At 61.8% G+C, this 24,353-nt stretch overlaps 1 protein-coding gene across 1 annotated transcript; it reads right to left on the reverse strand.

The window, feature by feature from the left end:
* Positions 1 to 452: 452 nt before the first annotated feature.
* On the reverse strand, positions 453 to 19,459 carry SLC6A19 (solute carrier family 6 member 19). The gene is made up of 13 exons (XM_081517460.1): positions 18,192 to 19,459; positions 17,094 to 17,385; positions 10,638 to 10,778; positions 9,604 to 9,741; positions 8,506 to 8,687; positions 8,052 to 8,162; positions 7,620 to 7,732; positions 6,037 to 6,165; positions 5,779 to 5,935; positions 4,022 to 4,226; positions 3,476 to 3,635; positions 2,400 to 2,562; positions 453 to 2,254 (listed from the first exon to the last, which is right to left on the reverse strand). Exons 2-13 carry the CDS (start codon positions 17,293 to 17,295, stop codon positions 2,051 to 2,053), a joined length of 1,905 nt encoding a protein of 634 aa, XP_081373586.1. The 5' UTR covers positions 17,296 to 17,385; positions 18,192 to 19,459; the 3' UTR covers positions 453 to 2,050.
* Positions 19,460 to 24,353: the final 4,894 nt, after the last annotated feature.

Genomic DNA, 24,353 nt, shown 5'->3' on the forward strand with positions numbered 1-24,353 from the left:
GCCAACACGGTGGGTTCAGCTGAGGCCTCCCCAGGGTACTCCCTGGACCCTTGCCCCCACCCCCAAGCAGACACCTCCACCAGGACAGGACAGGGCCCCTTATCCATAATCTCACTTTCCTTGGACACTCCTTTCTCAACAGGGCTGCATGGTTCCAAACATGGGGCCCCAGAAGTGCAGGTCCCCGTGAGGAAGGGAGAGTCAGATGGAAAGGAGCAGGGGAAGGAAGAGAGGTGATGGGGCGAAGCCCGGCCTTTCCATGTACCCCTGCCCAGGGACCTCACCAGCAGGCCCTACGTGAGGCTGAGGCCCACCCCGCACTTCGCCGGGAGCTTGGGGCAGTGGTGCGGGGCGGGGGGCCCTCCGTGGACGCAGCAGACCTGCAGTCCTGCACCGGCCCCTCAAGGCTGGGGCTCGTCTGTCTCTCATTTAGACAACACTTAGGGCAAGACTATGAAAGAGAGTGATTTATTCAGACAGGTGCACACGACACCCACAAAACCCAAATTTCTAACAATTTGCAAAACATCAAGTCTGTTAAAGAACCCCTCACCAAGAGACAGAGAAAGACGGCCCAGCCCCACCCAGGTCACGTCTGGGAGGCGTCTCCCCTCCATGTACCCCGGGGGTGGGGTGGGGTGGGGTGTACCTAAGGGGTCCTGAGCAGTTTTCCCAACAGGGTCAGACACCTCTGGGAGTAGAGGAGGTGGGTCCCAAGGATGCTGGCCAGGAGTCTCCCACCCACCACTTGGCTCTCTGGTCCTGCAAGGAGAATCCTCGGAAAGTCCAGTTTAACGTAAACTTGCAGATTTTTGCATGGAAAGTGGAGGTGACCGGTTCTTGGAAACAAACACCCAAGTTCACATAACTTCGGATGAGGTTGGGTGTGGCATCCCATCCCCCATGGGAGGGAGGAGCCGACATCGGCCTCACTAAGCTGCAGCAGGTGGACAGTCCCCCTGCCCTCACGGTCCCTGATGTCACTTGGGACACATGGACAGTCCTCCACCTCGGTGGCCAAGGCTGAGTTATCCTACAACCCATCTTTTCCAACATCTGGCTAAATATTCACGCAGTTAATGTCCTCTCAAGAACGTACAAAGTGTGAAGCGGGGGACTGCCTTAAGTCACCTGAGCTGAGTTTTATTTAACTGCTCATCTATTGCTGGCAGCCAGATGCAGGGATTAAGCAGATCAGCCTTCATGACACCCGGGTGTGGCCAAGACTCCAGCGGATGGGTGGGGCCCCACCAGGCTGGCCAAGTTCTCTCAAGCTCACTGGCCTCTTTTGGACAGGCCTGAGAAGGGTGCTCCTGGTCACGGGGTGAAAGCCTCGACCTCACCGCAAGAATCCCAAGGTCGGAGGTGACCTCGAGAGGAAAGGGCGGAGGCACCAAGACTGGATCCAAGAGGCCAAGATGAGCAGGAGGTGCACACAGGCCCCGCCCCCACGTCAGCTGACTCTCTGGGAGCCAGGCGGAGGCGGACCGCCTGTCAGCTCCCTAGGCCCTGCTAGCAGGCGTGTGTGCTGCAAGGCAATGAGTGTGTGTGCAAGAAAAGCCACAGGCATGCATGCACACACATGTACACACATAGCTGTGCATACACACACGTAAGCATAAGCACAATACATAGATGCATGCACACTGGAACACACTCACACACATGCAAATATACTCACATACTGGCTCATGTATACACCTGCTCACACATGAGCTCACGTGCACATATACACATCCATGTGCACACTCACACGTGTGTGTAACCACACCAGGAGGATGTCCCTTGTTATGTACACATGCTTACACACATCCACACATGCACACATACACATGCAGCGACATACCCACACACTGTGGATACACTCTCACCCTTGCATACTCACAGTGTACACATATACACATGTGCACACTCATATGAACAATACACAGACACACACCCCCCATGTATACACGCTTGCACACATGCACCCTCACATAATACACACATGTGCACACATGTGCCGCCCACCCCCTCCTCAGAAACCACCCCCACCCCAAGGCTGGGCTGCCTAGGACCACAGGTCACCGTTCACTGAGGCCGCGGACAGTGTGCTGACGAGCGCCCGCTGGTCCCCTGGCCTCTGGAAGTGGTTCCTGATGAGCTTGTAGATGGCAAAGCACGGGATGACCAGGCAGGGGGCCCCAGCAACAAGGACCACCACGGCGTACACCCAGCCCGGGTACTTGATTTCCTTGGATTTGGGAAATTCCTCCTGGAGAGAGAGCGGCCTCAGGTGAGCAAACCAGGCAGCTGGGGTCTTCCTCGGGGCAACGCGCCCACCCGTCGTGATTCCCTCCTGCCTCTAGCGGGAGGGGGAGCCGGCCCCCACCCACCCACCCCAGAGGCCCAGGACTCACATAGGCTGGGTCCCAGATGTTGTATGTCAGCTCCTCCCTGACCTCGATCACGAAGAAGAACAGGAAGATGGCCAGCATGAGCAGGGGGCTCACCACTCTCCAGGTGACCTGCCAGAAGATGTTGGGCTTGTGGCCGATCATGAACTCGATGTCCCTGTTGAACCTGGAGGCAGAGGCCGAGGGGCCTTTAGTCCTCTGAGGGCAGAGGCGGCAGCCTCTCCACGCCTGGAGAGACAGTCTCTGCCCTGCGATGCTGCACTCTGACCTCTCACATCTTTCTTGGCAGACACGCCTTCCCTGGGAAGCCCGGCCATCCTGCGGTGCTACTGCCGGGCTGGACGTGTGGACTCTCGTCAGAGGCCGCGTCCTCCTCAGCCCCAGGCCGCCCCTGATGTGAAGGGCAGATCAGAGCTGCTGGGGACTGAGGAGGGTGGCTGTCCAGGCCCCCTGTCTCAGTCTCCCTGGCAGGGCAGTGGCTCTGACCCTGGGCAGCCTCACCAGCACTCTCAGCGGTGCAGTGCTGGGGGTCTTGATGGGGCCCCCTCCACGGGCTTCTGCATTTCACCTTAATTGATTTCACCAGATCATTTATGGAGCGGTGGTGAGTCCAACTCCTGTTGCAAACACGGTGCCAATCCATGATGCCCTGAATGACTGGCCCAGGGACGGCTCACCCTGCCGCACTTGTCCACCAGTCTTTGCCTGAGCCTCCATCTGGCAGAGGAGCCCTGCTCAGAACCATGGGAGAAGGCAACACCAGCTCCCTCCCTCCTCCAGGCAGGGTCCTCGGAGGGGTCCCGGGGAAGCCCCTTGACCCACAGCAAATGCCTGTGCACCATCCTGCCTTCTCCCATTCGCCCCGAGACTGAGCTGCCTCCTGTCGCTGCTGCCAGCGCCCTTCCCGAGGCCTGCGGGCATCTGGACGCTGCAGAGGGCGCGATCTGCACCCCCGCGAGCTCCATGGCCTCTCCGTTGCCCTCCCAGGCTCGGCCACCCCCACCCCACGCTGGACAGAAGAGACACCTGTGCGGTCCTGCGTGACCCCTGCCATGGGGTTCCCCGCCCCCGGCCCCCACCTGTCCACGCCGTACACGTAGACCACGGAGAACATCTCGAAGAAGGCGATGACGAGCAGGGGGATGGAGCCCGCGTAGTTGTCCAGGAGAGACAGCCAGTACTGGCCGGAGTTCAGTGTGAAAATGAAGGCGATGAGGTACGTTCCCAAGCAGATGAGGCCTGTGGCGGCAGAGGGCGGGGTGTGGTCACAGGCGTCTGCCCCTCTGGCGGCTGCGCCAGGCCTCAACCCGCACCGCACCCTCCAGGCTGGTCCTCCTGGCCCCGACCACGGGCGCAGCCCGCAGTGCCCAAGGCCCCGCCCATAGTGCCCACAGGCCCCACCCATAGTCCTCCTGGCCCCGCCCATGGGCCCCGCCCGCAGTGCCCACAGGCCCCGCCCATAGTGCCCACGGGCCCCGCCCATAGTCCTCCTGGCCCCGCCCACAGTCCTCCTGGCCCCGCCCATGGGCCCAGCTCGCAGTGCCCACAGGCCCCGCCCATAGTCCCACAGGCCCCACCCATGGACCTTGGCCACACCCACAGGCCCCGCCCACGGCCCCGCCCACCTGTGAGCAGCTCCTTGGGCCACTTCTTGGGGATGACTTTGAGGTCCTGCAGGGGCACGACCACACCCTCCATGTTGCCGAACATGGACGACAGGCCCAAGCAGAAGAGCATGATGAAGAAGAGGACGGACCAGAGGGGTGCCACCGGCATCTTGGTGATGGCTTCGGTGAAGACGATGAAGGCCAGCCCGGTGCCCTCCACGCCCTGCAGGGCGGCAGGCGGGTGTCACCCAGGCCCTCCGAGGTCCCCACTGGCCGGTCTGGCCCTGACACTGGACGGCTCTGCACCTGCCAGGCCGGCACCCACGCAGTCATGGCTGATGCGAGCCTGATGCGAGCCATTCTGCGAAGACGCCACAGCTCTTGTCTAAAGCTCCAGGTGTATTTTAAAAGGCTGAGCTGGTTACATCACTGGGAAGGTGACCACATTGTCCGGGGGTGGTCGGGGCCCTGTGCAGCCCAGACAGAGGTATTCGGCAGGTGGGCGTGGACTGCCATCTGCTCACCGGGCGGGGAGGGGGGTGCCCCCCGCCCCGCCCACAGCCGAGGCCATTGCAAGAACTAACTTCAGCAGGCCTGAGCGAGTCCCCGAAACAGACCCCCTGGATGTGTGCCTACCAGTGTTCAGAGCGGCCCACGGGGCAGGTAACGCCATAAATGTGCTCCTGGGTGCATAAGGACCACACCCTGCACGGAGTGGCCTATGCAGGTGAGGCCCGGGCGCTGTGCCCCCTTCCCAGGGCTCAGGGTTCCTGGGGGTTGAACCTCCGCAGAGACCCCTGAGCTCGGAGGGGCTGAATGAGGAGCCAGTAGATCCGGCGGGATCCCGCGGGATCCCCCTCCCAGCATCTGCACACATTCCTGGGACACAAGGACTCAGAGAGCCGTGGGGAGGCTGCGGTGGGGGGGGATTGTCACAGCGCCGTGCAGCCCGCATCGCAGAGGAGCAGTTGGGAGGTCTAATAGCCTTGTACCCGTGGGAAAGCAGAAGCCGGTCAGCACTGCCCAGGGCTGGGGGGCGGGTGCTCACGGCTGACGGAAGACTACCAGGGGGGCAGGAGGGCATAAACCGACTGCATAAACTTACTAAACCCCCACAAACTGAGCTTCTAGGCGAGACCTGGCACCTCGAGATGGTCACTTTTTAAAAGGAAGGGGGATTGAGACTTGCGGCCCCTGTGACGTTCCCCGGGGAGAGCCAAGTGGGGAGGACCCTCTGCTGTGTCCACTCCTGGCAAGATGGTGCTGTCAGCAGAGAAGCAGTGCCAGGCCCTCAAAATGCTCAACACGCCCCCGAAATGTGTGGCTCCCAATAAGAGAATTGCAAAGCTAATATTAGTAGATGCCCGCTTACGAGCAATCACAGCAGGAGATGTCGCTCGTCCTGCGGGCTGGCACTCGAGCTTGTGTCCGCCAGGGAGGGACTCCCGGGAGCCTGATGGCCACCCAGTGATTTCAGGACAGTGACAACGACTCTGACCTTTGTGTAGGAGAAATTACGGTAAAAACGGACCATGGGGTGTTTCTGTGTGTTTGACATGAGGCCACGGGAGAGGTCAGGCCCATGGAGGGCATCTCATGGCCTCACATGCAGGGCTCATGGCCCAGTAGATGCTGGTGCCCCAGACCCAGTGCCCGAACCCTGTGGGGCAGGACAGCCAGGGTGGGTGGCCATGTGGCAGGGGGCAGGTCTGTCTGAACTGGACTCCCAGGGGAGGCTCGGCATCGACCCAAGGTGCCCGCTGCCCTGGCCCTACCTCTGAGAGGAATGTGTCCATGTCGCAGGTCTGGAACTTGAGCTCAGCATAGGCCACGGGGTCGGAGGCGTTGCACCACTGCTGCATCTCAGCAAAGTTCTCCTGCGTCACGTTGCCTTCGGGCAGGTCGAACCTGTTGATGAGCGTCAGGATGTTCCTGGAAAGAGAGTGAGGGTGACACCAGTCTGGGCGGGCTCCTCGGAGGTGGAGGCAGGGACGAGGCCACGGCAGCTGCCGGGGTGCCCGCTGGCCACTCACGTGCTGAAGCAGTCATCGTAGCGTTCGGTGGCGCGGAAGCCAATGATGGAGTAGACCACGGTGGCCGCGTACACGGACGTGAAGCCGTTGATCACAGACACGATGACCGAGTCCATCTCGCAGTTGTTGCTGTGGATGGAAGCCGTGTTGGTGAGCACAGGCCAGGGGGCGCGGAGTCCACCCGGCCAGCCCGTGTCAGCACAGGTGGTCAGAGCTGTGTCTTGGGCCAGCCGGGCAGGCTGAGCCACTGCTGGGCAGGGAGCGGGGAGGACTCGCTGAGCACCAGGTGATGGCCCCCATGCCTGCTGCAGCCTGCTGGCCCCTTGGTGCCCCCTTGCCCTGGGGACCCTGGAGCTGGGGCTGAAGACCCTGGTGTTCAGGTCCCCACTCTGCCAGCATCTGCTCTGGGCTCAGGAGGTGATGCATCAGCCTTACTCACACAGGACGGCCTGGACCTTCCGACCACCAGCCACAGAGGCCTCGAAGAGGCGGCCTGGGCCGGGTGCCCCCATCCCCAGGCCTGGACGCCTCCCTCCCCCTCCTTTTCCCCTCCCTGCCCCCACAAATGCTGCCCGCGCCTGCCCACCCCATGCCCTCATGGCTGAGGACACCCCATCTTCACCTCGATGCCTAAAGCCTCCCTCAGGTAGTTGTATGACCCCTGACCTCCCACCCGCTGAGGCACCATCCTTCCAGGTGCTTCCGTCAAGAACCCCCAGGGAAACGCAAATCGGATCCCCATGAGGGGCTTCCTTGGTGGTGCAGTGGATGGGAGCCCGCCTGCCAACGCAAGGGGACACAAGCTTGATCCCTGGTCTGGGAGGGTCCTGCAGGTCTCAGAGCAACCAAGCCTGTGGACCACAACAAGAGAAGACAACGCTCGCTGCAACTGGAGAAAGCCCACACAAAGCAACGAAGACCCAGGGCAGGCGAGAAAAAAAAATTAATACGAAAAAACAAACCCAAAGCTCAGTGAGCTACCACACCCACCCCTGTGGCCGGAACCCAAGCATCTGAGAGCAGCAGGCGTGGGCGAGGGTGGGGACGACCCAGGCTCCCACACAGCCCTATGGGGGCTGCAAGCGGGCAGCGGCTCCTCAGGCGGTTAGACCTGGAGCTGCCACGAGGCCCACAGCATCCCCCCTGGGGCTCACGCGCGGGGAACGAACACAGGTGCCCACGGAGCTCGAGCACAGATGTTCCCAGCAGCCAGAGGGCGGGGACGGCCCAGCGAGGCCCGTCTGCAGGCCAAGGACGCCCCGGCCTCAGGAGAGAGAGGACACGCAGGCCAAGGACGCCCTGGCCTCGGGAGAGAGAAGGACACGCAGGCCAAGGCACAGGGGGGCCAGGGGACGGCTGCACCTGCTCCCCGCAGCTCCTGAGGACGCCTTCAGCTGGGAGCCGGCCTGCCTGCCTCTAGCCCCGCCGCCCACGATCTGGGAGACTCAGACCCGCACCCCTGGTGAGTGCCCACCCCCCTCCAGCCTCACAGCAGGTCCCATGGGGAGACCGAGGCTCCGAGCGCCAGCGCCTGGAGAAGCCGCCCCCCGCCCCCCACGGGACCCCCTGTCCAGCATACTCACTGGACAGGGTTGTAGCTGGAGAAGGAGATGAGGCCCCCGAAGGCCAGGGAGAAGGAGTAGAAGACTTGGGCTCCCGCGTCCAGCCAGGTGACCGGGTTGGCCAGCTCCGTGACCTGTGGCCAAACAGAGACCCTCAGCTGTGTACCACGGGACGTGGGGGGGGGAGACCCAGGAGGGGCGTCCAAGGAGGGGACAGGAGCCTGGAGGCAAGGTGACAGCTGAGGCCACTGAGCAGAGATCAGAGGGAAAACGACCCTGAGGCAACAGCGCGAGCTGGCACGCACTGCCCTCGCAGGCCTGGCCAGTGTCCAGGGGCGCTGGACAAACATTCATAGCAGCCAGGAAGCAGGAACAGCCCAGGAAGTGCTGGTCTGGTGTCCAGGGACCACCGGGGTCGCGGAGCCCGGGGCTGGGCAGGCAGCCTAGACTCACGTTGGGTGTGAAGAGGAAGATGATGCCGCTGGTGGCTCCCTTCAACGTCAGGCCCCGGATGAGAAAGATGGTCAGGACGACATAGGGCAGCGTGGATGTGATGTACACGGCCTGGGGGAGGCGGCAGCGGTGGGCCAGGGGGCCAGGCGGGCTGGGGGCCGCCACGAGGAGGAGCCTGACCCCAGGACCGTGCTGCCCTCCTCCTGCGCCCGGGCCCTGCCTCCCCTCTGGTCTCTATGTTCTCTCATGACCACGGCCCCTGTGCAGCTCCCGCCGTCCAGACGGGCTCCACAGTCGCTCCCGCATGCGGCTTCTGAAGTATGTGTTTGGGAGCCGTCTGGCCCAGCACTGAGTCTGGGATGCTGCCCTGGGCAACCAGCAAACCCTGCCCAGACAGAGGGCAGGCGGCGGCCAGACCCTCTGAGCTGGCTAAAGGGGCCCCCAGCCCCCGCACCTTCCCAGTGGTCTCGATGCCCCGGATGGTGCACACGTAGAGCACGCTCCAGGCGCACGTCAGGGCCAGTAGGATCCACCACTGCACGGAGCCCGAGTCGTCGATGGAGGTGGAGATGTTGAGGGTCTCGCGGTACCAGAAGTAGTCCACAGAGGAGCTGCGGGCACACTCCTCCACGTAATCTGACACGACGCCATACCAGTGAGGGCCACGGAGCGCGTGGGCTCAGATCCCCGGCCACTGACACCAGGACACACTGCACTGGTGCACACGCATGTGTGCACACCCACACTGACACACCAACAGACAGCATGCACAATGTACTTATACATGTGTGTGCACACTCACACAGACACACACAACAGTGTGCACAACATACTTACACATGTGTGCACACCCATGCAGACACACACAACAGACAGCATGCACAATGTACTTACCCATGTGTGCACACACTCACACAGACACACCCAACAGCGTGCACAACATACGTACACATGTATGCCACACATGCACACTTTCATGCACTTGTGTGCACGCAAACATACTTGTAGACACACGTAAGCATGCACACACCAAACAGACTTGCATGTATATTCACATGCAGACCCATGCACACGCTCGTGCACACAGGGAGCATGCACACCAGGCCCCTCCCCCAGCCCTGCCCCAGGCAGGCAGACCCAGGGCTTAGCTGGGAGTCAGTGCCCTGGGCACGGCACTCAGTCACTCAGGAGGTCACCAGTCTTTGGGGGTCTCACGCCAGAGCCTGCAGCGGGTGGCTCTGTTCAGCCTCACGCACTCTCTCTGCTCTAGACCTAGTATCCCAGGGTCCTGATTGCCCTCCCGGGCTCGTGGGACCCCATTGAGACCCTGCCAAGGCAGGAGTGGTCTAATCCTGGCAGACCCTCCCTCCCCACCACTGCCCTCATCCCCTGAAGGGCCCTGAGTGCAGCCAGGGAGGCCATGGGAGCAGAGTCTGCCCCTTTCTGTGCTCGAGTCTTTGCTAAACATGGGCAGCAACCACGCGGATGTTAGAGATTCAAGGGGCGCTGCTCACAGGCCGGCTTCGCTCCTGCCAGCCCACCCAGGGCTCACCTGTCTGGTTGGCGTTGAGCGGACACTGGCTCCATGGCAGGGGCTCCTGGAAGGAATTGAAGAAGTACCACATGACCCAGGCGATGATGGTGTTGTAGTAGAGGCCGACCATGAAGGACACGAACATGGACGCGATGCCTGGTGGGGGGAGGGGACGTCAGTGCTGGGGTGGGGTGTCACTGCCGAAGTGGAGGTCACTGCTAAGATGGGGGGTCATTGCTGGACAGGAGGCAGTGCTTGGGTGGGAGGTCACTGCTATGGTGAGGGCAGTGCTAGAGTGGAGGGTCACTGCTGGAGTGGGGGTCACTGCTGGAGTGAGGGTCACTGCTAGGATGGGTGGGTCAGTGCTGGAGTGGAGGCAATGCTCAGGTGGGGGTCACTGCTAGAGTGAAGGCAATGCTGGAGGGGAGGGTCACTGCTGTAGTGGGGGTCACTGCTAGGGTGGGACATCATGGCTGGGGTGGGGGTCATTGCTGGAGTAGGGGGATGCTGGGTGGGGGTAACACCTAGGGTGGGCAGTCACTGCTGGGGTGAGGGGATCACTGCTGGGGTGAGGGGATCACTGCTGGGGTAGGTGGATCACTGCTGGGGTGAGGGGATCACTGCTGAAGTAGGGGGGTCACTGCTGGGATGGGGTGCTGGGTAGGGGGTCACTGTGGAATGAAGGGTCAGTGCTGGAGTGAAGGCGATCTCTGGGGGGAGCCTCCTGGCTCACTGAGTGTGAGTGAACAAAAGGGTCCCAGACCGCAGGAAGGCATCCCCGGCGGTCAGTGTCCCTCCTAGTCCCTGCTCTGGGCAGGAAGTGGGGGGCTCTGCTCTCCCCCCGAATCTGCCCCCGCTGGGCCCTGTGTTTCCTGGGGACCCAGGACAGCCTTTGCAGCCCACGCCCCAGGAGAGTCTAACGAAGGGGTGGCAACGGTCTCAGAGTGGGGGCCATGGAGCCCAGGGCCGACTCCTCCCTGAAACGTAAAGGGAAGACGGGGCAGCGCCTGCTGCCAGCCGGGACCCCAGGCTGAGCCTGGGCGCGGACGCACCTACGCCCTTGAGAGCCGGGTGGATGGCGCTCCAGACGCCCACGCTGCCCTTGCGCAGCCGCTGCCCGATGGCGAATTCCAGGTGCAGCAGCGGGATCCCCTCCAGGACCAGCAGGATGAGGAACGGAATCATGAACGCCCCTGCGGGGAGGTGGGGGTGGTGGTGAGGGCGGCTCACTGGACAGTCACATGACTAAGGACGTCACCTCTGACCACGCCCTTGACGGTCATCGGCGTTGTTTGGGGGGGGGGGCTTGTGCCACCTCCTCGCGGTGGCCGGCTTATCCGCAGTCCTCACAGGACGCTGTCTGCCCCCGAGTCCCTGGAGAGCTCGGATGGTGTCTGCTTGTGGGAGGAGTCCGGGGAGGGGCGCGTGCCGCGGTGAGCCCCTAGGGGGTGTGGACCCACGGCACCCTCACTCAAAGGCAGGGAAGCGGGAAAGGCCAGGAGCTCAGAAGCCGGCCCAGACCCCGTGCAGAAAGGGAGCCTGAGCCCTGGGGACTCCACTCTGGGCCAGGGAGCAGCCGGACCTGGGGTCTGTGTCTCCGCTGGCTGATGGGCCCCAGGGCCTGGCCCGGCCCCGAGCAGGGGCCCCGTGAACACCTGCCTTCATGGTGCAGGTGGGCCCACCATCCCAGACCCCCCGAGGGGTGAGCCCCCTCCTGCTGCTTCATCCTCTGCCCCCCTCCCCGCCGTGGCTTTACCAGCCGCCCAGGCTGCTTCTGTGACCCGGGCTCTAGGGGAACCGGTGGGGGGCACGGGGGGGCCTGTGCAGTGCACCCGGCCTGGCCCCGTGCTGAGCCGAGCGCAGTCCTGCTGAGATTACCATGGCCGCGGTAACCAAAGGTCGCCAGCTCTAGTCGGGAGGCAGCTGGGGAGCTGAAACTGGCCGATAAGGATTGGAGACACTTGCTTCAGGGCTTAAGAGTGGATTCAGGTCCAGTCTGAGGGGGCCTCGTGGTCAGGGTCCCTGGCACCAGGACCATCAGCACTGGCCGGGGTCCTGCTGAAGCCTGCTGAGGGGTGAGGACCCCACTTCTCTGTCCCAGGGTCCGGTGTGGCCTGCCTACTCTGAGGCACCCCCTCTCTGTCCCGGGGTCCGGCGTGGCCTGCCTACTCTGAGGCACCCCCTCTCTGTCCCGGGGTCCGGCGTGGCCTGCCTACTCTGAGGCACCCCCTCTCTGTCCGGGGGTCCGGCTGCAGCCTGCTGAGTAGTGAGGCCCCCACTTCTCTGTCCCCGGGTCCGGCATGGCCAGCCTACTCTGAGGCACCCCCTCTCTGCCCCGGGGTCCGGCGTGGCCTGCCTACTCTGAGGCAGCCCCTCTCTGCCCCGGGGTCCGGCGTGGCCTGCCTACTCTGAGGCACCCCCTCTCTGTCCCGGGGTCCGGCGTGGCCTGCCTACTCTGAGGCACCCCCTCTCTGCCCCGGGGTCCGGCGTGGCCTGCCTACTCTGAGGCACCCCCTCTCTGCCCCGGGGTCCGGCGTGGCCTGCCTACTCTGAGGCACCCCCTCTCTGTCCCGGGGTCCAGCGTGGCCTGCCGCGGGGTGAGGTTCCCCCACCCCCACCCTTGGTCCGTGCAGCCCCGTCTCCCTGCCCTGCTCCGCTCACCTCCCTGTCCCGCCTCCACCACCCGACACACGTGTTCTCTGCGCCTCAGTTGGCTTAAATCCTTCCCTTGTGTCCGCTTCTCTCCCGGACGCCAGCCAGGCTGCAGCTTTCCCACACTGGCCTCCTGGGCAGCATGGGTGTCAGACCTGAGCTGGAGGTCCCCGCTGGCGTGGCACTGCATATACATGTGTATACGTGTGAGTACATCAGTGTGTAGTGCATGTGCCTATCCACACGTGTGTGTGTGTCCACGTGTATGTGAATGAGTGTGTATGAGTGTGCATGTGTGTCCTTGTGTATGTATGGGCATGCATGGATGTGCACATGTAAAAGGGAGTGTGTGTGTGTAGGTGTGTTTGAGAGTGTGTCCATGTGTACTCTTGTGCCTGAGTGTGCGCCTGTGCGTGTGTGTGTGTTGAGGGGGACCTGGAGCGCGTGGGCAGGGGACTCCCAGTCTCTGCCGCCCGGCTCCCTGCTTGGGTCCTGGGCTAATCCCTCGGCCTTTTCTCTTTCTCTTCCTCCGTCTGCCTCCAGGGTGCCCTCTCGCTGGGGGCACGGGCCCCAGAGCCAGAGACACTTTCTCCCACCCGTGGACCGCCCTCAGTCCCCACGCCAGGAAGCTGCGGGGCCATTGGCCACATGCCTGGCCGCCCACTTGGGGCTCTGGGCACAGACTTCTTCCCTCGCCGAGGATCAGGGGCAAGAGTGTGGGCTGGGACGCAAGGAAAGGCACCAGGAACGGGGCCTCCCCAGGCCGGACCCCTCAATGGAGGGGAGCCAGCAGCCTCGGGTCTGGGACTCGGCCAGCTGCGGGCTCAGCGCCCATCCCTCTGTCCGTGGAGGTAAAGGTGAAGTAAGATTTGCCTCTCTGAGGTTCTCAGGAGCTGGATTTGAAAGCCTGTGGGGCAAAACGACCAAGAAGAAAACACGCTCCCCATCCCGTCCCTTCCTCTCATGATGCCACTTTTACCCCTGGACTCCCTGCCCCTTCACCACCATTGGGAAACTCCTATTCATCCTTGAAAACCCCACTCAGATGGCCCCTCCTCCAGGAAGCTTCCCCTGCTCCCCGTGGTCCTGGCACTTGCACCAGCCCCCCAGCCACACCCACAAGCTCCTCTAGGACAGGAGGCTCAGCTTCTACAGAGGCGGGGAGGGTGGGGCCAGGACATGTCCACCACGGCCTCCAGAGGTGGGCTGGGCCCAGCGAGCCCTCCATGTCCCCAAGTGGTGGGGGCCCGCCTGGCAGGCACCCCCAGCCCTGGCAGCACCGACCGCAGGCAGGCCCTCGGCCCCTTGCTCTCTCCAGGGATGGGCGGCTCTTGGCTCCCTTCAGGGGTTGGGTTTTCCGTCTGTGAACTGACCCCTCTGCTGCCGGGGTGGGAATGGGGGTGTCCAACAGAGGGGCGGGGCGGGCTGCAGGTCTTAGGAGGCAGGAAAGCCACGGACGTGCCCAGCCCCGGCTGGTTCCAAAGGTCCCGGGAGACGAGAGAGGAGACCGTCAGCCCCAAGGAAGGACACACGTGCAGAGAGACGTGGGGGCAGGAGGGTGGACACTCCCCGGACGGAGCAGGGGTTCTGGGAAGTCGGGAGGTGAGGCGGGGGAGGGGAGGGAGGCGAGGCCTCACGAGCAGGCGCAGGCTCAGGTGGGGCACCTCTCCGCCTCGGAGTCTCCCAGGAGCACCTGGCTTTTGTGACCACAGACCCTCAGCCGCTTCCAGCAGGGAAGCCTAGTGGAAACGGAGGCAGCTGCCCCCGCCTTCCCCCACCCTGCAGCTTCCAGAGTGGACAGGAGCCAAGGGGGCCTTCCTGCTCCCATGGACGGGCTCCCCGGGCCACCGCCCACTTCCCCAGATGTCCTGGAGGGCCGCGGGCCCCCCTTCCACTTCCCCGAAGCGCAGGGGAGGGCTGCCGCCCGCCCTCGCCCGGGGCCTCCCCTGCATCCCCGCCCCGTCTTCGGTCAGGACTCAGGGCTCTCCTAGGCCATGGAGCCCGCCCTGGGGGGTGGGGGCCAAAGCGGCAGGGCAGGTCCTGCCTCTCCTGGTCCTCCCTGCTGGCCGCCAGGGCCCGGTCCCTTCAGGTCTGCTGGGTCCCAGCCGGCCTCCACGTGACAGGCACCGGACTCCCCCCCACCAGGGGACTCCAGAGCCCGTGGCGCTGTCCAGGGGGCCTAGGGGCAGAGAGGAGGCCCGAGGCTTGCCCAGGGTCTAGAGTCACGACCCCTGGGCCCCGCACCTTCCGAGGGGCCTGCTCGGCCGGGTCCCCAGGGTGGGGCCCAGCCCGTGTGCACCTGCAGACTCGCTGGGTGGGTAGAGGCGGCGCTGTGCTGGGGGTGGACAGAGCTGGGCAGGGAGGCACCCCCGGGTGGCACACCTCCTGGCGCTGGGGAGAGCAGGATGGGGCTCGGGAGACGGAGAGCTGAGGCAGCACCTGGCCTGCAGACCCCAGCTTCGTGGTCAGTGGAGCAGACCTCAGTGTGCACACTGCCTGCCTGCTGACCGGACTCACAAGCGAGTGTGCAGACCCTGGCACAGCGGCCTGACAGGGCGCTCACCCAGGGACAGGGGAAGGAAGGCGCGTGCAGGCCTGGGGGTGGGGCCCAGCAAGGGGCACAGAGGACAAGGAGGACAACCCTGGCCCGCGGGGGCTGGGGCCCACGGGAGTGCCCCCACCTCCCTGAGCCCAGGGAGGCAGCAGCAGGTCCTCCTCAAAGCCGAGAGCTGAGACCCACGCCCCGCCCCGTGCCGCCCCCGCCCGCCTTGGGAGCAAACCTGCCTGGAGGGGCCAGCTCCTTCCGCCTCACAGGCCCGGCCAGCTGCCCGGGGGAGTGCAGACCCTGGGGAAGCGCAGACCCTGGGGGAGCGCGGGAGAGCAGCCAGCCTGCAGGTGGCGGGGCACAGCTCCCACTCAGGGGGCCGAGATGACGCCACGGCTGGGATCGTGCAACCTGCACACGGCTGCTCACGGCAACTCACGGCCACTCACGGCCACACCAAGCAAGCACCACAGAACGCCTCTGACGGCCAAGCCTGCATCGTGGGTCTTCATTGTGGCTTTCTCTACTTTTCTGTATAGACTTTTTTTCCCCATAATATAAAGCTAAAAATAAAGGAAAAGATCATTTACTTTTTGAATTACCCAAGACTCCTGGAAATAATTGGAGACTAACTAAGCTTTCGCCAAACCAGAATGGATGGGCAGGGTTGGGAGGCCCCCTAAGGCCCTCAAAAGGGGTCTCCTCAAGCCACACAGCCGCCCCCCTCCCCACGGATGGTGCTTCAGGGATGGAAGTGTCAGCCTGACGGGTCACCAGCCACCCCCGCCTTGTCCTCAGGGATGGTCTCCTGGGCGTGGAGGACGAGCCACTTGGCTCCCAGCCTGCGAGCTGGCCCAGAGGACAGTGGATGGGCCTCCTGAGGGACGGGGGCGCGGGGGCCGTGGGTCCTGACCCACTTGGGGGCCGCAGCGTCGCCCAGGATGGCAGGGCCGGGCCGGCCCCTTCCCCCAAGCTGGGGGGCAGTGTCCACCCAGCAGTGTCCTCCCAGGCCCCCCGGGCTCCCAGTCAGTGTGCACCCGGCCTCTGGGGGGTTCTGAGCTCATGGTGTCCGCTCTGGCGAACCGCCGGGAAGATCCCTAAGCTGCTCCCAGCATGTTCCCCCCAGAAGTCCCTCCCCAGCTCTGGAGTCCAGCCCTCTCTTCTCAGGGACAAGTGACGGGCCTCCACCCACCAGCGGGGTCAGTCTGGAGCAGCCCCTGAGTCCCACGTGCAGGGGAGCAGCCAGCCCCTCCTCCTTGTCCCTGAGTCGGGGACCCTCCCCCAGGACCGTTCCTGAGGGGTCGTGACCGGCAAGTTGCAGAGGGAGGGGCAGCGGCCTCCCTGAGGGCCCCGTGGGCACAGGTTGTGACTCAGGTGGGGACCTCGACTTCCTGGGCTCCGTGGGCCCCAGTCCCCAAGGTGGCAGCCTCAGTCCAGGAAGCACCAGCTGGCCCAGAGTTTCCGACGACACACCTTCCCTCCCAGGAGGCTCGAGCCCTTGGCGATTCAGGGCGGTCGCTGGGAGACCCTTCCACCTGCTTCTCCGGAAGACACGCGCATCACAGAGCCGCAGGGAGCCTGCACTTTCTCTGCATGAGAACTGACTTGTGCCGCCCAAGGGGGTGGGTCAAGAGCCCCCAGAGCCAGGAGCATCCCCAGGCCTCCTCCCTGCGTCCAGCTCCCCGGGCCCAGGCCAGCGCGGGGCCAGAGGGGACCACGGTGTGACCTCTATCCCTGCAGCCCCCGCACACCCGGAGGGCAGATGGAGAGACGGGGTCGTGGGGACCCAGGTCCAGAGTCTGGCGGGGGGTGGAGGGATGCCTCGGCCCCGGGGTGGGAGACGCCGGGGCTCTGGGCAAGGCCCCGAGGCCTCTGGCGGCAGCGGGATGGGGGGGGCCCGCTTCCGGCCTGGGCGCACGTGGTTTCTCAGGGGTCACCTGCACCTGCCCGGCCGCCTCCTCTGTCCGTCGGGGAACCAAGTGCCTGCTGAGGCCAGGGTGTCCCTGATGACACAAGCTGGGCTCAGCCAGTACCCGCGCAGTGGGCTTACAGAGGGCTGGCCTCACCTTCCCCGCTCAGAGGAGGGGCCCCCCTGAGGAGCGGGGGGCCCCTCTGAACCCCCTGCCTGGGTCAGACTGCAGACCTCCTGGGTCCTGGAGGGCCCAGGCCGCCCCACCCCACACAACCCGGGACGCGGGGCCCGGCACCGATGTCCCAGAAGGCCACGGAGGATGTCCCTGCCGGCCGGCGCTCTGGGCGGGGGCCCTGGGTGGGGTGTGGCCGCGGGGGGTCGTCCCACCTGCCCGCCTACCTCCGCCGTGGCTCTGGCACAGGTAGGGGAAGCGCCACACGTTGCCCAGGCCCACGCAGAAGCCCACGCAGGTCAGCATGTACTGCGCCTTGTTGTCCCACTTGGGCCGCGAACTGCTCTCCTCCTGCTCCATGCGCTCCAGCTCGCCTAGCGACGGGATCCGGGCCTCCAGGCCAGGGTTGGGCAGCGCCAGCCTCACCATGGTGGTCCAAGCGGGTTGGTGAGCTCAGCGAGTGGCCGTCAGCCGGAGCCCGGGGCTTTATAGGAAACCTTTGGCACCTCACCCTAGCACCTGGGCCGAAAGGAAGCGTCAGCAGATCCCAAGGGCGAGGCCGCCAGACTGTTAATGCCTTATCTGCAGAGGCGCCTGGACCCTCCGGCGGCCTGGGGCTGTCAGCTCCGCCCCTGTGCAAACGGGACCCAGCAGCTCAGGTGAGCCTGGCCACCCCCCCCTCCGCCCCCTGCCCGCACCAAGCGGTCCCCGATGGTAAGATGCTGCCTGGCTCCGCAGGACACAGGAGCCTGCCCACCATGGCTCCCCCCACTGCACGCACACCCGATGCTCCGGGGGCAGAGACCCCCGACAGTAAGATGCTGCCTGGCCCCTCTGGGCTCTGAGCCGCTCCTCAGGGGGCATGGCTTCAGCTGGGGGGCCTCCAGGCTGGGCCCGGGTCCCTGTGGGGTCCCAGGGGGGCTCAGAGCCATCGCCCTGCTGTCTCCGGTCCCCCCACCCACCAGGAGATGGGGCTTCTGTCCCTTCACTAGGAGCCTGAGCTGGGCACTGGGGCAGGATGGGAAGCGGGGTCCCTGCCCGTTGAGCGGAGCAGTCAGGCCAGGAGACTCGGGAGCTGTCTGCGCGTCCAGAGAGCTGGGTGGCCTCCTCGGGTGACCACGGGGGCCACGGGATGGTGGCCCAGCCTGGCCTCCAAGCTGGGGCCACAAGAGGAGGACCCCCGGGGGCTCCATCTAAGCCAGCCCCAGACCAGCCCTGCTGCCCACACCCACTCCGCTCCGTGGATCACACCGACATTCCCTGGATAGCTCATCCAGGGAGGGCGGGTGGGGGTCATGGGAGGTAGGGGGGGTCGGGACCCTGACCTTTGCCCCTAGGATGGGGGAGGTGAGTCTGAGGAGGTCGGAGGCGGAAAGAAAGAGACCAGATGCGTTCCCAGGGACATCTGGTTCCTGTGACAGATGCAGACTGGACTGCAGGGCTGGGCCAGCGGGGGGAGACAGAGAGAGAGTGAGAGATGGAGAGAGAGAGACAGAGACACAGAGAGAGATGGAGACAGAGAGAGACAGAGAGACAGAGACAGAGACAGGGAGAGATAGTGAGAGATGGAGAGAGATACAGAGACAGAGAGAGAGTGAGAGATGGAGAGAGAGAGACAGAGAGACAGAGACAGAGACAGGGAGAGATAGTGAGAGATGGAGAGAGAGACAGAGAGAGAGTGAGAGATGGAGAGAGACAGAGACACAGAGAGAGACAGAGACAGAGAGAGACAGAGAGACAGAGACAGAGACAGGGAGAGATAGTGAGAGATGGAGAGAGAGACAGAGACAGAGAGAGAGACAGAGACAGAGAGAGACAGAGAGACAGAGACAGAAACAGGGAGAGATAGTGAGAGATGGAGAGACAGAGACAGAGAAAGAGACAGAGACACAGAGAGAGACAGAGACAGAGAGTGAGAGATGGAGAGAGACACAGAGACACAGAGCGAGACAGAGAGACAGAGACAGAGACAGGGAGAGAGAGAGACAGAGACACAGAGAGAGACAGAGACAGAGAGAGACAGAGAGACAGAGACAGGGAGAGACAGTGAGAGATGGAGAGAGAGAGACAGAGACACAGAGAGAGACAGAGACAGAGAGACAGAGACAGAGACAGGGAGAGATAGTGAGAGATGGAGAGAGAGACAGAGACAGAGAGAGAAAGAGACAGAGGCACAGAGACAAACACAGAGATGGAGGGAGACAGAGAGAGAGACAGAGACACAGAGACGGAGGGAGACAGAGACAGACAGAGAGAGGGAGCGAGAGAGACCCAGAGACAGAGAGGGATACAGAAACGCAGACAAGGGGTCAGGGTCAGAGCTGCTGGTGGGAGGCGGGGCGCAGGCTCCCTCACTCCGGGCATGGGAACCCTCCGCCAGCTCCCGCGAGTCAAGGGCTGAAGGCCTCTGGGCCGCTCCCCTCGCCCGCCTCCAGCCAAGGCGCCTTCTGCTCCTCCCCCCCGGAGTCGGGGGTGGCCCACCCACGGCCCCCCCTGATGGCGCCCCCTCGGGGACCGGGGCTCCCGGTGCGCTCAGTTCTTTGGCTCCTGGTTCGTGTCCTCCTTCCGTATCCACTCCCCTCTCCCCGTCTCTTCACTCACATTTGCCCCAATGATTTTTATCACAAAACAAACATGTGCTCGATAAGGAAAATCCGAGGCTTCGCGCTGGGAGCTTTCTCCTTATTCTACACAGTTTTCTGCGCGTGAGTGACACATACTCACCCATGACTTGAAAATGTGCAGGAGTTTTACTTCACTTTATGTCTTGAGAGTGTTCCTTTCATTAAATTAAACATTTTTAAGCTTAAAATTAGATTTTATTATTAGCGCTTTGTGAAATTTTTCTTTCAAACATTGGTTCTGGTACGGAACACCCCACGTGCCCTGTCTGCTGTGCCCACTCTTGCAGAAATGTTCCCCGCACGGCGCATCTCTGCCGTTTGCAATTTTTCCTCGTGGAACTATTGCTCTGGCGTGTGCATGATTTTTCCTTGTGGAACTATTGCTGTGGCGTGTGTGTGATTTTTCCTCGTGTAACTATTGCTGTGGCGTGTGTGTGAACTTGTATCTTTTCGTTAGTGACTGACAGTTGCTGGCTTTTCACAAAGCGGGCACATCCATGGAACCTCCACCCAGATGAAGAGCGAGAACGTCGGGCTTCCCTGGTGGTCCCGGGCGGGGGACACAGGTCCAACCCCCAGTCCAGGAAGATCGCACACGCTAAGGAGCAGCCAAGCCCAGGAGCCGCAGCTACGGAAGCCCCCGCACCTCAGACCCTGCACTCCTCAGCAGGATGCCCGCCAGGAGAAAGCACCACCACAGAGAGAGGCCCACGGCCAGCCATGGGGACCTGGAGCAGCCAATAATAAATAAATACATTATTTTAAAAGAGAGAGACAGAGCATCCCGACTCCCAGAGGCCCTGCCCACCCCCAGCACTGTCCGTCTGTCCCCCCTGCAGTTCTGACAGCATGGCTGGGTCTGCTCCCGGGCTCAGCAAGCCCCCCGGGTCCTTCGCACCATCGCCCAGCCGTCTCCCAGCAGGAAGGGCCTGGTCTGTCCACCCATCCGACTTCCTGCTGCAGGACAGCCCTGAAGCCCCTGCCCACCTCCTGGTGCCCTCGGGGAGGTGCCCACAGGCAGATGGCGCCTCCCAGGCAGCACGGGGCCCAGCCAGAGAAGATGCTGTCAGACTGCGTTCAAGGAGACCGAGCCAGTCACCTCGCAGCCGGCTGGGAGCGCTCCACACGCACGGTCACCAGTCACCGGCCTTTGTGCCCTGTGGCCACGGGGGCCCTGCAGCCCAAAGTGCGTGGTGGCTTTGACCTGCACCCCCAGGCCTGCGACACCGCCGTCCTCCCGTGAAGGTCACTCGGGTGTCCTTCCACCTGGGATGCTGACCCTCCCACTGCCCCCCAGGACGCGGCCCTGCTCCCTGGGTCCCGGGGCCTCACGAGCCTCTTCCCTCACACTGGGGGGGTGCCAGTGATGAGAAGCCCTCCCTACAGCGCTGTCCCACCTGCCCTCCTGTAAAGGACCTTTGCCCCCTCAAGGTCGTAAAGACGTCCTCACGTTCCGTCCAGGATGTTCAGTCAGTGACCCTCTCAGCCTTGTCACATGTCCTGTAAGGCAGCCTCACTCAGCCAGGGGTCCTTCCCAGGGCGGGGGTGACGGGCACTGCCACTCAAAGGGCCACCCTTCTCTGCCTCCTGCAGAGCTGGCTTTGCCACAGACGTTCACGCCTGTGGTCTCTTTCTCCACTTTACCTCCTGTTCCTTCTGTCTTTTTGTCCAGCGTCTTCTCCAGGGCTCACAGCCTTCATCCCTGAAGCTGTATCACAGGCCTCACACCTTCCAACCATGGTCTTTAAGGACACATACGTTGTGGAGCAAGCTTGTGAGTCTCCGCAGAAAAGCTGCTGGAATTGTGATTCAAGCACATTCAACCTATAGCGTGGTTTAAATGGGATCCTAACAATATAGGGTTTTTCAAACCATGAATGTAGCTCACCCCTCCATTAGTGTAGGTCTTTTTTCTCTCAATAATGTTTCATAGATTTTTTTTGAAAGTTTTTTTATTTTTCAGCTACACCTCATGGCCTACAGGGTCTTTAGTCCCTGACCAGGGCTTGAACTGCACCCTCAGCACTGAAAGTGCAGACTCCTAACCACTGGGCCACCAGGGAAGTCCCCGTTTTACTGTGTGTGTGTGTGTGTGTGTGTGTGTGTGTAGGACGTGGAGGTCTTCCATCACATTTCTTCTTGCATCTGACTTTTTTGGACGCTCTTATGAATAACACTGTTCTTAATGTTTCTCTTCTCATTGCCTATTGCTAGTACACATAACAACACAATTCTCATCCTCTATTGTCCCCTTCGCCTCCCATCTTCAATCTTTCCCAGCATTAGGGTCTTTTCTAATGAGTTGGCTCTTTGCATCAGGTGGCCCAAGTATTGCAGCTTCAGCATCAGACCTTCCAATAAATATTCAGGGTTGATTTCCTTTAGGATTGACTGGTTTGATCTCCTTGCTGCCCAGGGGATTCTCAAGAGTCTTCTCCAGCACCACAGTTCAAAAGCATCAATTCTTCAGCGCTCAGCTTTCTTTATAGTCCAACTCTCACATCCATACATGACCACTGGAAAAACCATAGCTTTGACCAGACAGACCTTTGTCAGCAAAGTGATGTCTCTGCTTTTTAACACACTGTCTAGGTTTGTCATGGCTTTCCTTCCAAGGAGCAAGTGTCTTTTAATTTCATGGCTGCAGTCACCATCTGCAGTAATTTTGGAGCCCAAGAAAATAAAATCTGTTATGGCTTCTACTTTTTCCCTTTCTATTTGCCATGAAATGATGGGACGGGATGCCATGATCTTCATTTTTTGAATGTTGAGTTTTAAGCCAGCTTTTCCATTGTCCTCTTTCACTTTCATGAAGAAGTTCTTCAGTTCCTCTTCACTTTCTTCCATTAGAGTGGTATTATCTGCATATCATGCTTTTGAACTGTGGTGTTGGAGAAGACTCTTGAGAGTCCCTTGGACTGCAAGGAGATCCAATCAATCCATCCTAAAAGAGATCAATCCTGGGTGTTCATTGGAAGGTCTGATGTTGAAGCTGAAACTCCAATACTTTGGCCACCTCATGCGAAGGGTTGACTCATTGGAAATGACCCTAATGCTGGGTAGGATTGGGGGCGGGAGGAGAAGGAGACGACAGAGGATGAGATGGTTGGATGGCATCACCGACTCAATGGACATGGGTTTTGGTAGACTCCGGGAGTTGGTGATGGACAGAGAGGCCTGGCGTGCTGCAATTCATGGGGTCGCAAAGAGTCGGACACGACTGAGCGACTGAACTGAACTGAACTGATCTGCATATCTGAGGTTGCTGGTATTTCTCGCAGCAATCTTGATTCCAGCTTGTACTTCATTCAGCCTGGCATTTTGCATAATGTACTCTGCATATAAGTTAAATAAGCAGGGTGGCAATATACAGGCTTGACGTACTCCTTTCCCAATTTTGAACCAGTCCAGTTGTTCCATGTCCGGTTCTAACTGTTGCTTCTTGTCCAGCATACAGGTTTCTCAGGAGACAGATAAGGTGGTCTGGTATTCCATCTGTTTAAGAATTTTCCACAGTTTGTTGTGATCCACACAGTCAAAGGCTTTATCTTTGCCTTTGACTCTTTAAAAATGTAGTTGAAATGGACCAGATGGCTTATTGAAGCATTTGTAAGTGGATTCCATCCTTGATTAATTTTGTTTTTTCTATCAGATTTTATCTCAGTAGGCCTGGCAGCCAGCTTCATATTTTTCTCAGACTCGTGTTAAGAGGTTGCCCCAGACTTCAAACCCTCAGAGAACGAGCCGAGTGGTGCGGCCTCCCTGGGCGGGTGGGGATGGTGGCCCTAGGCCCGGACAGCAGGGCCAGGACAGAACCCAGCACGCGTGACTCCTGTCCCCCGGCCACCAGCGGCGGGTGGGGCCCTACGGCCCGCTAGTGTCCGAGACGGCCACCTTTGCCTCCCCGGGGCTGGGTGCTCTGGGACAGCTGGTCACAAGGCCCGAGTTACTGAGTCGCGGCCTCAGGGCCCAGGGACATTTGATGCTCCTCCATGCCGCCCCCACCTCATCCCAGCCCTGGGCTGGATTCACTGAGCCCTGAGCAGAGCTCACGGGGTTCGCGCCAGCCTCCCCCGCCCCCCGACCTGAGACCCTCTCCCTCTGTGTCCATGTTTGCTCTGCCTTAGCCTCCTCTCGGGGAAGATGGAGCCGGGTCACCGCAGGAGAGGGAGGGACAGAGAACTGTCCTGTGTCTGGTGACTGGTGACAGCCGGCGCGCTCCCCCGCCCACCCCTGCCGGAAGGGCCCCGTCCCACGCCCTGCTCCCTGGAGCGGGACACCCAGGCGCACCCCCGCCCCCGCCCCGCCCCACCAGCCCCGGGCCCAGTGGAGATCCCGCTGGGGATGCTGGCTCTGCGCTCTCCCCCGCCCCGCCAGCCAGAGGCCAGAGTCCCCTGGAGCCCCACTCCCGCCTGTGCCTGTTTGTTTACTGCCGGCTTATCTAGAGAACTGATTGTGACCAACCTGGGTCTTTGAGGAAATAACCCCAGATAAGCAAGGAGGATGCAGTGCGATTCTGCCTTTGTTGTGGTAACAGCTGCCCTCACAGCCCAGCAGGGAGCAGTGGTGGGCGGGGGTGGGGGTGGGGTGGGAAGTCTGGGGGCCAAGTCCACTGCGCTGAGCTGTCCGACCTACTTTGTATGGTTGGAAAAAGCAGACGAGGCATTAGCTGACTGCTCTAAAGAAGTCTTGTCAGGTCGATAGTAATATGCGCACCTTTATATTTTTATAACTTGTGATTATTGTAACGGAAATGTGCGATGTAATTTGGAAAATGCAGAGCAAGTTCAAGGCATGGGTAAAAGCACTCATGATCTCACCGTCCACAGACGGTTTTCAAAAGCTAACAGCATTTTTCTTCTG

The sequence above is a fragment of the Giraffa tippelskirchi genome, chromosome 8 (genome assembly GCF_054371585.1).
Source record: "Giraffa tippelskirchi isolate mGirTip1 chromosome 8, T2T-mGirTip1v1.2.pri, whole genome shotgun sequence".
Lineage (NCBI taxonomy): Eukaryota > Metazoa > Chordata > Mammalia > Artiodactyla > Giraffidae > Giraffa > Giraffa tippelskirchi.